Source organism: Physella acuta, unplaced genomic scaffold (assembly GCF_028476545.2).
Source record: "Physella acuta isolate Inbredline_101_S28 unplaced genomic scaffold, ASM2847654v3 ptg000324l, whole genome shotgun sequence".
Classification (NCBI taxonomy): Eukaryota; Metazoa; Mollusca; class Gastropoda; family Physidae; genus Physella; species Physella acuta.
This window is the reverse complement of record NW_026731843.1, coordinates 28,353-42,747: the sequence shown is the minus strand read 5'-3', so window position 1 is coordinate 42,747 and position 14,395 is coordinate 28,353. Positions and strand designations below refer to the sequence as shown.

The following is a 14,395-nucleotide window of genomic DNA, read 5'->3' as shown; positions in this document are numbered from 1 at the left end:
TTTGCCCGATTAAAATAAGTCCTCTATACTTCGGATGTGAAGAAGGACTGAGGTGTAATACGGTGAAAATTGTTAAAATTTCAATTTATTTTTGTGCACGATTACAATACTTTCTCTATACTTCGTATATACGAGAAAGTAAAAATATAGGGGGGGGGGCGCCAAATTAAAAGTTTGTCCCCGGGCGCCGGGAGGGGTCGCTAAGCTTATGAGCACCACCACACAATGCGATTACATCCAGGTTGAAGGTACAGACCACTGAGACACCACTCTCTTGAGATCCGTTACCGGGAGGGGGGGGGTGGATATTATTTCGGACATGGCTAGAATTTACTTCCAGACCGGTGAATTACACCCTCCTGTCTCGAGCTTCACAGACGGTGAATTCAATACACCTCAACCCTACAGTCGTTTGTATCCAGTTGTGAAGGTATCTGTCCTCCCAACCCTATGGTTTACCGTCTCATGACCTCTCCTTTAAGAAGAGAGACACGGTTGTGCAAACACCGACTCTAGGATGTTTGAAAGTGTCAATTTATTTAACGAAGAGCTAACCTTAACACTAACTGATGATTTTTACACTAAAATAAACCGGGAGTGATCTCCCCTAAACTTTCTCGAATATTCTTATATAAAATAACAGGGGATGGGAACTCGGGCTATAGACATGATTTTTAATCCATTTTAAATACTTAAAGTTTTAAAAATAGAATAAAATCTCGTAGACAAATTAATTGCACACCAAGTGAACGCCAAATAAAAAAGCGCATAATAGTGCGCAATATTATTAGTACTTTTAAAATTTACAATAGTTTTTTGAGAAATCGGAAGTAGCGTAAATTACTACTTCCGGTCAACGAAAATTTCTCAAAATTTAACAGAAGGTAGAGAATTAGATCTTTTACTTACATGTGAAATTTCATTTATCTATCTGAAATAATACTCAAGTTATAGGCTTTTGAAAAATTCAAAGTAGGAAAAGTACCACTTCCGGTTATCGGAAATCGCTCAAAAGTTGATACGGATCTACGATTTTGATAAAATACTTATATATGAAATTTCATCAACCTAGCAGTAACGGTACTCAAGTTATCGTGTTTACACACGGACAGACACACACACAGACACACACACAGAGACATACGGACAAGATTGCAAAATTATGTTTTTTCCGTATCAGTGAGGTGTAAAACGTCGAGATTTGTAAAAATCTCGATTTTTTTTTTTGCACGATTACAAGACTTTCTCTATACTTCGTATATACGAGAAAGTAAAAATGTAATGACAAACTTTAGCTACTAGATGCTAAGCTCCTAACTTGATCCAAACTGTTTGTATCAAGAGGTTTTAAAGGTGACATATACTGATTAGGTGGTAACTGGTGAGGGACCAGTACCGACAGTAAGCTGAACGAAGGACGATGGCCACGTCACCGAGCTGCGCTTGTGTTGTGGAATGGTATAAACTACTATAAATATAAACTTGCTGGTTGTACTATACAGATTTAAAGCATCGACTCACAGTTCAATAACAGCTTAAGCGTCCGTATAACATACTGATCTATCGGAGGAAACGATCGGAAATAGGGCCTATATGACCTAAATAGAAAATATCGATCTCGAAATCTATTTATAGATATCAGAGCATAGGGTTCAAACCAAGTGCTAGAAATTGTGTGAACTAGTCTAGAGAGCTTGCACAATCTGGCAACAATAATGTGGCCAGGTAGAGTAATGTGGCCATTTTTGTCATTTGACAGTTTTTGTGTATTGAGGCCAAGTAGAGTAATGAGTCGTAATGAGTTTGAGTAATGTGGCCTTGTTACGTAGCTTGATTTATAAGCGGATTTTACTGACATAACTAACTAAATTACTGCTTCAGTTGAGCCTATAGAGCCTACACACACAGACCCGTGTTGCCAATATCTTAAAGAAGCCTTAATAATACTGGGTAAAGCTGAGAAGACTTGCAACAGTTTCTGCTGAACGTGTTGATGCATGTCACAAAACAATAGCGGGGTGGGATGGATTTGGTGGATTGACCGTAATCATCCGCAGCACGTCTGTGCCATTAAATAGTTGTTTTATTTTTCTCACTATGTTCACATTTTTTTTTTTAAATTGATAATCAATCAGAAAAAAAGGAAGGACGGCAGTGTTTGAAAAAAAAAATCTCATAGAATGTTTTAATTGCATGTAGTATGTAGACTCAGTGTTCAGGGGTCCCATAATTGATGCAAGCTCGCGTGGAAGGGACGTGACTTTGCACTTGAATAATTGGACTTTTTTAAAACTAACATTAAAATGTTATAGGCAGTGTAAACAATTGCTTCTTTTCGAGTATGCCTAATTTTAAGTGTACATCATAGCATCGGCTCTACAAAAAAAATTTTTTTTAAAGAAATTAGCTGAAACTGTACATTACAGTTGCTTAGCGATACCCCTCTCTCGCCAAATGTAAGGGGGAGGGGGGGTACTGCCCCCTCCCATCGGGCCAATTTACTATATATGTGCCCCCCCCCCCCATATAAAATAAAATTTGTGAAAGATATAGTGACTTTAACCTAATCCTGTGGGATAGGAAACTCGGTTATGAAGGCACGTCTTACAGATAACTACAGTTTTGACTGCATGATTACGAAAAGCACTATCCACAGAACCATTGATTCCATTGTGCGTGTACGGCTAACCGAAGAGAGCCTGTCTCCTATAGCACCAATGAAGCCAACAAAGCACTCTCTTGGCGCAGCACCAAATCTTCACGGAAGTTGTGCCAGAAATTTGACGCCAGTGCTCGACTAATGAGGCCTGATTCTGTGCCTAGCCAAACATTTCTTTCATACAACAAAAGACAAAAAGCCTTTCGGCTTCATGATATTATTAGCACTTACTGGGGTTTTTTTTAACAATCGGCGAAGAATTTTCGTAAGAGGTAATGTCAGTGAGGGGGGGGGGGGGGAGGAGGTTAGTCCGGGTTTTTTTTGTGTGTTCCGAAAGTCACATTTAATGAAGCACAAATTTTACGTTATTCCAATAAATAAAACGTCAAGAAAAATATACATAGATCCAAACCTCTCATACCTCCACTTAAAATTGCTTTTTTTTTTTAATCAAGTATTTTTTACCGAGCTTGGACAAGAAAAGTATCTGGATCAATTTTTATGACAAATTACATTAGCAGTTGTTTTTTTTTTTTAATGCGAAATAACGACTAAAATTAAGTTTCAATCGTCACTTTTTTAAAATGCTCAAGAGTCGTCACATTTTTTACCCTTCTTCCTCAACATCTTGTCAAATTAGTCCACCCAGCCCTTCACATTAGTATAGTGAGACGTTGTTTCTGGTGACTTAAATATTGTATTACTAAAGAACACCATGCACACATTATAGCTGGAATTTTGGCTAATTTAAATCTAATCTGGCCCTAGATACAGAATTAGATTTAGACTTAATACCCTCTTGGGCTCTTAATTCTAAGTCCATATATTAGATGCAGAGTAAGTGCCAAATATTTGCTTCTTTTTTTTTTTAAAGTTTGCCAACAAAAAGTCTGCTTGTAAGTGTAGCCAGACTAGGTCTGGGGGGGGGGGGGGATTCAACCTCCACCACGGTTTGGAAAAAAAATTATAACTAGATCTGGATAGTAAAAAGTTTAAAAATGGATTCGGCGACAAAATGTAAATACTCAGCACAGTTTAAAAGAAGAGGTTAGGGGGAGGGGAGCAGAACAGAAAAGCGGGCTACTAAACAATAGCTTGTTTCATGTTTGGCTTATATATGCGTAAATCCGGAGGGTACTGCCTAGATCTATTTATTATTATAATATTAAATATAGGGGCCTATAGATTTTAATACAATATATAGCAACGTCCTAACTTACAAATATAAAATATAGATCTAGATCTAGATCTGATTGCTATTATTATAAAGTAATATAAAAGGCCTAGTCATTTTAATGATATAATCTTGTTTTAAACCTATATCACTAAAGGTATAGGCCTAAATATTATTAATATAAGGCATACAGTACATCGTAGTAGGCCCTTAATTCTTAAAACTTAATACTTTATAGATAAATAATTAGATATAGATTATCATTCCGGGCGGTTTGGAGCCATGGCTAGATCTAGATCCATTATTAATATTTCATTATTTATTAAATTAAACATTCTAGATCTAGATCTATATTAGAATGTAAAATGCGGCCTACAATAATAATTATAATTATTAGGCCTAATTATGCCTAGATCTAATTAGAAGGCCTAAACTTTCATTTACGTAAGACAAGAAGTGCTAGGTTTAGATCTAGAATCTAGGTCTAGTTCTTCAAAATTATTCATGCGAACCCGTAACACCAGCGTTCCGTGTTTCTAGGTCAATGAACTTTTTTAACAACATGGATACCTCAACGTCATCGCTACTCTAAATCTAGATCGAGACCTAGATTCTCGATCCAGATGCATCTAACATTGACTAACATAGATCTAGATCTAGAATCTATGAGTTTTACTGCCCAGTTGTCTGGGACTGCTAACACATAATCACGTCACTTGCCTGCTAAGTAAAAACAAGATACCGTGGCATCACTGTAATCAGTGTAATGAATGATTCCCCGGCTAGTGGGTCAAAGTCAACGGATGGTTCAACACGGGAAAACAAGGACAAACTGACAACACACTAGTCTACAAACTTCATAAAGAAGAAAAAAAAACATGGTTGCGCAATGGGAAATCTCTTTGCACAAAACTGGAACCAAGTAATGAAATATCGCATAAATAGATAATTATTATGTAATTAATCAGGCTGCTTGTGTGTTTGGTTTTTTAAATGTTTTATTTACATTACAAGCTTAGGAAAAAAATAGATCTGTGTGGAGTAGGTTTTGTATAAGTTTCTGTAGAAGGCCTATCAGACCATGCCATAGGCCATAGGCATATCTGTCCATTCTATACATTACTTAAACTTATTTTTTTTTTGTCAATTCAAAAGGTGTTCAAATTATTAGTAGAAGAGTGAGCTTAGATTGACCTACTTATTCAGCACTTGGCGATCGTGTAGAAATGACGTCATACTTTTTTAAAAAAGGGGGGGGGGGGGGGCAGACTGCTACGGGTGACTGACAAAGGGAGAGTGTGACGTCAAAATTTTGCGTCGTAAAAAGTTATTTTTTAAACTTGAATTTTTGTAAATTGTAATTTAAAACATTGATTAGTCTACTTAATTTTGAACCAGCTGGATTAATAATTAAGAAATAACTAGATGATTTTGATTAATGGAGGGGGGGGGGATAAAAAGATGTTTGGCATTATTTTACAGGGGGAGCAGAGTTTCTTCCAGGCATCTCTTCGGGGGGGGGGGGGGGGCAAAGCCCCCCCCCCCCCCGAACGAAATGAAACTTATATAATTTATATAGAAAATATATACTTTTAACAGTGTCCGCCCCCCCCCCCGAAGAAAGTCTACCGCCCCCCGAAAATTTCAGGTGCCCCCCCCCCCCCCGGAGAAAAAAGTCTGGAAGAAACACTGAGGGGGAGGGGAGTGAGGAATTAGACTTTTAGAAGGCAACGGGGAGGAGGTTGTCATATAATTTGGCAAAAAAAGCTAGGCGTTATTTAACATTAAAACAATGAGGTACTTATAAGGAAAAGAAATAGTTCGTTTTTTTAATAGACCCAAAAAATTAATCTTTGTTGTTGATTTCTTTCTCAATATTTTTTTACATTAAATTTGTTTGCATATCTTTGGCCAACCAAAATTGAACTTCTCTGTTCTAAGTTCTATCAAGTATATTTTGATAACTTCAACAGATTTCAAATTACCAAACTTAAGATTGCCCTCCCAGTTTTTGTTAGGACACTCAGTATATCTGCAACTAGTGCAAGTCTACACATTAAATGAATATTTTATCAAACATCAGTATTTGTTCATACTTTGGAACAGTGATCAATACACATTTATCAAATCACACAATTTAATTTTCTTTGTACAACTTGAACTATATAAAGCAATAAGAAAAACTTTAATAAACACATGCATATTTCATTTTACAATTTTAAGTAATGCTGTGGTTGGAAAAACCTTATTACTTGGTGACCACAAATTAAACTCCCAAAAACAGATATGTTTTAAAATTCACAGAAAAACATAAAAGCACATGAATAAAAATTAATAGCAACACAAAGGGGGGAGTTTTAAAAAATCTTTTATTTTTTTTTTAATGTATGAAAACATTTACCAAAACAAAAAAACAGCAAACAATCTAGTAACATGGCCTTAGGGTAACCATTTGATCACAATTTCTTTCAGCTGGAAATTTTCTTTGACTTAATTTCCACTTTGAAACCAGTCCCAAAATATTTTTAATCAACTAAGCCCATCTGTTTAATAGTAGAAAGAAAAGATAACTCTTTGCACATCAATAAAAACTGATTATAGATTATACTGATAAGAAACATTGACAACAAGCTGATCTACAGACTAGAATACAACACAGTGGCTTGCTACATCTAGTATACACTTGGCTAGACAGAGCACAATTTCAACTAAATATCACAAAACTGCTTTAAAAATTTAGCCCTTAATAAATTTTGTTTTTACAAATTTGTTCTATTAAGATTAATGTTAATAAGTTGAATTTTATGCAAACATTCTGCTGAAAAAAAATGATAGATGATTTCTACTTAGGTTTCTTCCTGATTGTTTATGCTGCAACAAGCAGAACAATTACAAGTCAGTTTACAAGGGAAATTGTTTTAATACTTGCACACAATTTTATTACTGCCTGCAATAATATTCATATTTAAAATGCTACAAACATGTCAAAGAATATTTAACACCAAAAAATGAAATATGAAGATGTTTTTAAACAATGGTAAACAAAGATGATTAAGATCCTTGGGAGTTAATGAAAAAGATACTGTACAAATAAGAATTATCTGTTTTGTTTACTAAGTTTTGATTTAAAACACAACCTGAAATGTATACTCGAAAAAGTACACCAAATCTAAATTGTTCTGTAAACCAACCAATGAATGGCTAGTTTTTAGCATTTAATTTCCACATCAAATGATCAAATTTAATCTGCTGTAAGTGACAATACTTTTATATGATACCCCTGAAAACAGGAAACAAGTGCAGTAGTTGGGAGATGTCTACTATGGAGGTGCACATGATGTAGAAAGCCAAGTATCAGATGTTTACGATATATAATTAATGGTTATAGTTGTAATAAAGATAGTACTCTTTTTAAGTAAGCACTTTGAAGATTATGACATAAGCTGAAAAAATTATTAGAGGTGTTTTTTTTTAATTGCCTTCATAAAAAGTTGAATTTCACCATTTTAATCGAATAACATTATTAGTTGTTTTCAATTTCTACAACTTTAATTCATTTTTTTTATTTGAAGTGGCTTATTTTTGTTCTTAAACTTTAGAAAACAATGGTCATTATAAAAACATTACAAATGCAAAACTCTGAGAATAAAAACAAATTGCCAGATTCAACTCTTATTTTCTTGATGGTCTAAATCTTTATCTCAAATACTGATTGATTGTGGCATGTCATTAGTTTTTTTTATAGATGTGTAATGTAAAATATCCTTAATACAAAAGACCAGTCAACAATTAATAGAATCAACTGAATAATTGTATCCTTTCATAAGTAGCTATCCTTTCTACAAAACATATCTAAATAACTCAAATGCACTTAAATTATTTTTCTGGAAAATAATAAACTGAATAAATTAGTGTAAGTTAATCTTACATGTATCACACACGCACGCACACTCTTTCTTACACAATGACAGGTTACCCTGCCTTCTTTTGGAAACACCAGCAAGAACAAATTGTGCTTGAGACAAGGACCAAGAGACTTCTGATGTTTTATCAGGTTATCACATGCAGCAGAGCTGTTTATAGTGACACCGTCATTTCTATCAAAGTCTGCATGGGCCTTTTCCACTTGACTATCTGCAATTACTGTGTATCTTGATTGAAAAAAATAGAAATAGCACATATCAGACAATTGGATAAGGTATATAAAAAATATAAAACTAAAAAATACAGCTACCATGTTTACAAGGGGAAATTAAATGTCGGCAGTTTTATTTAAGAGCTTGCTTTGTCTCGAAATTTTCTGTAGCGATAGAATTTACAAAATATTTATACAGTATGAAATTCTTAAAGCTTATCAATAGAATGGGGTGGTTTAGAAAAAAACGTTTAAAGAAACCAACTCTGCCAAAAAAATAATTATTATATTTAATCAGGATTAAAAACCATATTTTAATAAATACATTTACTGTATTTAATTTCATCACCACACTATGTGAAAGAAAAAAAGAAAATCTAAATGAGTTGTTTCAATTAATTAGCTAGAATATATTCTCTAATAAGGGTCTGACTCTTTAAAAAAAAAAAAGATAATTACCCAAAACATTTCAGGATACTGCCATTTCTTGTTTCATCACAGTTGCTATGTTGGTATATATCTCAAATTGTTTTCAATCATTTGAATCATTTCTGAGGGGGATGGAATGCGTCCTGTTTGCAGCTTTGACCAAATGGGGACATCTGAAAGAAAAATAATTTTTATGTTACTAAGGATAACTTTTCTCTATAATGAAAGATTCAGTTCCCCCCAGAGCAATCAAAATAATTTACATTTCTCTATTAAATTTTAAATATGAGAATTCCTTCATTCTCATGCATTTCCATTAAACAAGTACATTAAATACAAAACAAAGGATTGCATTGTTTAACTCGGTACCAGACAGAAGGTTTATTCTGAAGAGGAGTAGTCAGTTTTGTTTTTAAAAACAGTAAAACTAGGTCAAATAGTTAGAATGTGAATAAGTAGGACTACCAGGTTAGAGACCATGCTTGTATGATTGACAGGGAATTTAAATGCAGATCTTACTACCAGATTTGCATGGTCAATAACTGATATTTCCACATTAACCCTTTAAATGCGCCCTCGTCGGTTGAAATATTTTGTGTGTGGTACAGTCCGGTGCACTCGCAGTCGCAATGCTATGTATAGTACGTTTATTTACGTGTAGTAGCGGAAGTCTGGTAACAAGATTTTGAAGATACCAGCGGAAGTGGGAAATAAATAGTTTTGTTTTTCTAACTGTTCTATCACTAGTGTTGCATTTTCTATGTTTTAAAAGCTAAAAAAAATTTCCTCAAAATTATGAGCAAAATAAATTAGTTAAATTAAATGTAATTAAAATGCCTTGGCCGTTGAATCTGGTTTTAATTATAGTGTAACAATTGAAAAAGAAAGTAGCTCCAGGGACTACGTTGAAATTTTTTTAGCATTTAAAATAAAAAATTTTATGGAAATAATATTAGAAGTAGTGTTTTGTTTACATATTTTTGGGATTAGTGTTATTTTTATTAATTAATAGTAAATAATTGAGCTTGTTAACGTCATGCATAATAATAACCTTGTGTATATTACTTTTTATTTGATTTTTTAACATATGTGCTTATTTTTTTTTAAAAAGTGCCAAGGTTGAAAAATGAGTAGCCCTTTCACCAGGCCATAGGGGAAGTAAAATAGTTTTGATGCCCAGGCCGGTAAATGGTTAACTGTAGCCTATACATTTTCCTTACTGAATTCTGAATTATTAATTTTATTCATATCATTATCATCTGCACAAAAAAAAGAAATATTATTTTAGAAACAATTTGGGTAAGCCTACATGGCAGATGTTTCTCTCTGTCTGCGTTTCTGTAGCGGGTAATTTGTTTTACGAGATAAGGTTGCTGACCTTATGCTCAACCCCCAACCTGGAGGACCAGGGTGCTAGCTTTCGTCTGACCCCTACCCGCGCGAATTCGCTGGCCTAAAACCATCAGAAATGATGTTCTATGGCAACGGACAAATCAACTGCCAGTGGAAGTAGAGATCCTCCAGAGAAAATGGAAATGGATTGGCCACACACTCAGGAAGCCTGTATCCAGCATAACAAGACAGGCCCTCACCTGGAATCCACAAGGCAGGAGGAAGAGAGGCAGACCAAGAAAGACCTGGAGACGTGACCTGGAAGAAGACACCAAGAAGATTGGATACACCTGGGGACAGTTGGAGAGACTAGCCCTGGACAGAGACGTCTGGAAAGCTCTTGTCAGCGGCCTATGTCCCAGTAGGGACGACAGGCAAACATGAACATGATGACATGGCAGATGTTTGGGACTAAGGGAAGTGAATGTAAAATAACATTACAGAGGAAATAGTAAAAAAAAAAAGATAGTGTTAAATAACATTATTTAAAAGCATTTGCTCCATACAGAAATTGTTGTACAACCTTACCATTAAACAAGATTTCGAAAGCACCTGTAGATATTAACTGTCCCTCTATTGCATTTGAGATAAAAAATAACATAAGGCAAGCATACATCTGAAATATAAAAAAAATGAACTTCATTCATTTTAAGCAGTCATAGTTTTGCCTAAAATTAACATTTAACTACCCTGAACATCATATTGCTATGTAAAGACAATTTTATAATTAATACTATAAATCTCACCTTATTTTCAATTGCCCAAGTAAATATACCTGGAGTCTGTAAATTGAGCACAGGAAAAGGATTATAGCTTGTAACAATTAGACCTATCAACACAAACTTAATGATGCCAAGGGCCTGAGCTAATGTTGCCTGGAGCACTGGAGGCGGGTAATTGTCGCCAACAATCATCAGTGCCGGGAAACGCTCATGCAGTGCTTGAGCATACTGCTCAAACACTTTCCTGTAACCTCAGGAGGAACTAGAACAATAAAAAGAGGAAGATAAATATTGATAGTTAACCAATTTAAAAAAACAACAAAGAAGACATTTTTCAACAATTTAAGAATGACTAAGCCTAAGTAATCATGTGTGGGACTCTTCACACTATAAAAAGTACCTTTTGTTGATCTTATAATCTTTTTGACTTAATTGGCAAACAGATAGGATTGTTTGGTGTTTTTTATTATCTGTATTGACAGGAAGGTGCTTGCCAATTTATAAACTTATATACTAAAATTAAGATAACTTTTGTTTCACGAATTTTTAAGATAAACATAACCTAAAGATATGGAAGAAAGTTAATGATTTTTCGTTAACAGAGCAGGCCTTAAAAAATCAAAAAGTTCTGATATAATAGAAACAACCAATTTATGCTATAAAGGCATGATATCTACAAAAAAATGTTGTGAGCAATATTAATGTTCAATGAATGTTGTGTTGTTATAGGAGAAGATGTAAGTATACTAGGCATTATGGTAAGTTTTTCCTAACCACCACAGAACGCTAAAATTAAAATACCAATTAATCTAGTAAATGCTGTTTAATAAAACATAATTGCTTTATGCTAAGTCATTCTTTTATTGAATTTTCAAAGTTATTAGTAGAACTTGTTTATATAGTCTGTGTAAATCTACATGAATAGTTACAAGTTATTAGATTGAGGTTTGCACACTTTTTGTTGCAATTTAAGATATTCTGATAAAACTTTGCAAATTAACATTAAGGCAATAAAAATATGCAAGTAAAATTAAATTTAGAAGATAACTGAAATTAATGGATGTGTTATTACACAAAATCTAGCTCAGGTCATTCTGTGACCTATGTGTTATTGAAGATAGATAAAAAATCTTTCCACATAGAAGCTAAATGATGTTGTCATTGGAAATATGCAAGTCAAATTACTATAAAAAAGGGACACGCACAATAATGAAGTCTAATTAAGGTGTGTGGCACCTTTACATAGTGACATAAAGCCTATTTTGACTTCTTTCGTGCTATCAAGGGAATTGTCTTTTAAACAGTTTTTGACAATAGTTTATTTTAACAGGTCTTTAATGTATAAAAAAGATTATGATACTTACGGTCTTTATAACTATATAAAATAAGGGTCCATATGGGTTAATATAAGCACGTGTATTTCTTTACTACTCATTTAGATAGAGGCCTATAGGCTAATTACTAAAAGAAGATTGGCTACTAGGCCTATCCTCTAATTATTTGTACTTACAGTTTTATTAATTAAACTAGAACTATTAAGTTAAATTAAACAGTTTTTAAATATTAGAGTAGAACTAATGTAGGTAGTAGCAAATAAAATTTATGGATGATATTTCGAGTCGTCCCTTTGAATCCCGGTCAGAACGTCCCCCCGGCGCAGCCCCAACCGCACTGAGTTATATATAAACTCAAAACAATAATATGAAACAAGGGTGATTCTTTTATATACATTTTCCAAACGAATTGAATTATAATTTGTAAATTTTTGCTATGCTATTTTATATCAAAAACAGATTTTTACTTTGACTAATTATATAGGAAAAACAAGATGGTTGATGAAGGTCAACATCTTAAAAAATTCATAAAAATTAGTTATTCAATATCAATTCCCATTGAACAAATTAAATAAAAATCAAAAGGAATTCAATTAACTAATTATGGTTAGGCCTATATAGAATTCAACAAAATTATGTCAGAATTAAAATAAAAATGAATTTAGAGCATGTAGGCCTATTGTTTTCAAATTATTATTTTTTAAGGAAAAATTCTAAGAAAATGACAAGTAACAGCACTAGATAGTAAGCCTAGCTGAGAACCTTTGTAGATTTTGAATATGTGGTTGATTTGGAGATTATAAAAGAATATAGGCCTAATATTTATTTTTAATTAATAAGAAAAAGAATTGGGGGAAAAAAAATCAGGAAACCGAATAATGGAATTTTAGGCAGATTTTACTGAAAGTCTCGAGTTCGAACCCTCGGGCAGATGAGGCTCGTTAGCTGGGGACAGCCACTCTTCTAGGAGAGAGAACTCCAAAATTAAACAACTGCTGCCTTGTAGTTTGTTCTTGGTTGGACAAAGGCTATGGAAGCAAATCCAAAAAGAAAAGCAGGTTGAAATCGGAGTCAATGGCCTCAATGGCCCATAACCAGTTGACACGTAACGCTTAATTGTGTTGGAGGCGTGGTCGAGTCGGCAAAAAGCTCATGGTTAATAAATTCGAACAAAGTCTTGAGTTCAAACCCACTGGCAGATAAATCTCAATCCCCTTCAACACTAATAATTAAGAACGAAGAAGAAGAAGACTGAAAGTTATCTTCCTTTTTCCCCTTAGTCTACATACCAACCTAATGGCTAGAAATAAGGTTTAGGCAGCGTAAGATAGAAATAGGGTTGGGATATAGTAATCAGAAAGTCAGACAATTTTTCGAGTCCACCCTTTCTATCTTCAGCAGAATCACCCCCCCCCCCCCCACGATTGGTATAACAGAGAGACAATGTCTGATAATTGGGTGTGTTAATTTATTATAATTGTAATACCAACCAGTTTTATGGTTAGTTAGTAGTTTAGTTAGGATTAAGCATATGCCATTTGGTAGGACTGCTAGAGTTGAGGTAAGGACACAGTTAACTACCAGTGAGTAATCCAGAACTAACCTATTATTAATTAATAATTAAACTGTCCCAAGCCTCATCAATTCTTAAGTTCTTAACTAAATCTTAACACACTTATTTTTTTAATATTGAATAGTCAGCACTTGTCAACAGTGGCTAACACAATCAGACTAACTTGCCCCCCCCCCCTTTTTTTTTTTATAAAAAAAAAATGTATTGAACAGTATTCAGTATTCACTATTCATTCAGTATTGTTAGGCCCCTATCAGTTAGTAATTATGGGACACTTTTATTAGAAACCCCCCCCCCCCTCCTAAAAGTATTTTATTAGCCTAATAAATTAATTAACAGGGTCTACTACAGTGTAACTACAGTCATTCATTGTCACAGATCTAGTCTAGATCTAGATCTAGATCTCTAGATCTAGCTTGACTAGTGGCACACACACTGGTGACTGGCACACACGTCTCAAGGAAGAAACGAAGAGGGCGTTGTCTTCTAACTTCTTACCAAAACAAAAACTTCAGAGTTGGCCCAGCAAACTGAGACAACTTTGGTGCCTTAATATCTTTTTGTACAGTCTGAGGTTCGTGAGAAAACGCAAAGTCTTTGTAGTAAGTTACTAGTAACACACCAACACAGACTGCGAAAAACGGTAGGCCATTTGGGACGGCCATTTTTCAAAGTGCCAGATTTTTTGTAACGTGAATGCCAGACGAGAAAATCATGTGCAATCCGTATGCATGCCAAATGTTCGAAAGGTTTTAAATAAGAATAAAATACACATCAATTTTAATGAATTTGGTAAAATGTTAAATATGTATTGCTTTTTAATATCTAATTAGACTAGATGTGTTATTTTATACTAAATTTTTAGTTAAATATATAAAAGTAAAGGTTTTAAAAAACCAACAAAAATAGTAATAGGTTTATCTAGGCCTTGGTGATATCTATTCTAGATTTAGATACATATTTATTTTCTTACCCTG

At 34.0% G+C, this 14,395-nt stretch overlaps 1 protein-coding gene across 1 annotated transcript; it reads right to left on the bottom strand.

Moving 5' to 3' along the window:
* Positions 1-6,185: 6,185 nt before the first annotated feature.
* Positions 6,186-14,101, bottom strand: LOC131940639 (thioredoxin reductase-like selenoprotein T1a). Its single transcript, XM_059299348.1, has 5 exons — positions 13,917-14,101; positions 10,536-10,773; positions 10,318-10,405; positions 8,428-8,570; positions 6,186-7,984 (listed from the first exon to the last, which is right to left on the bottom strand). The coding sequence occupies exons 1-4, from the start codon at positions 14,081-14,083 to the stop codon at positions 8,473-8,475; spliced, it is 591 nt and encodes a 196-aa protein (XP_059155331.1). The 5' UTR covers positions 14,084-14,101; the 3' UTR covers positions 6,186-7,984; positions 8,428-8,472.
* Positions 14,102-14,395: the final 294 nt, after the last annotated feature.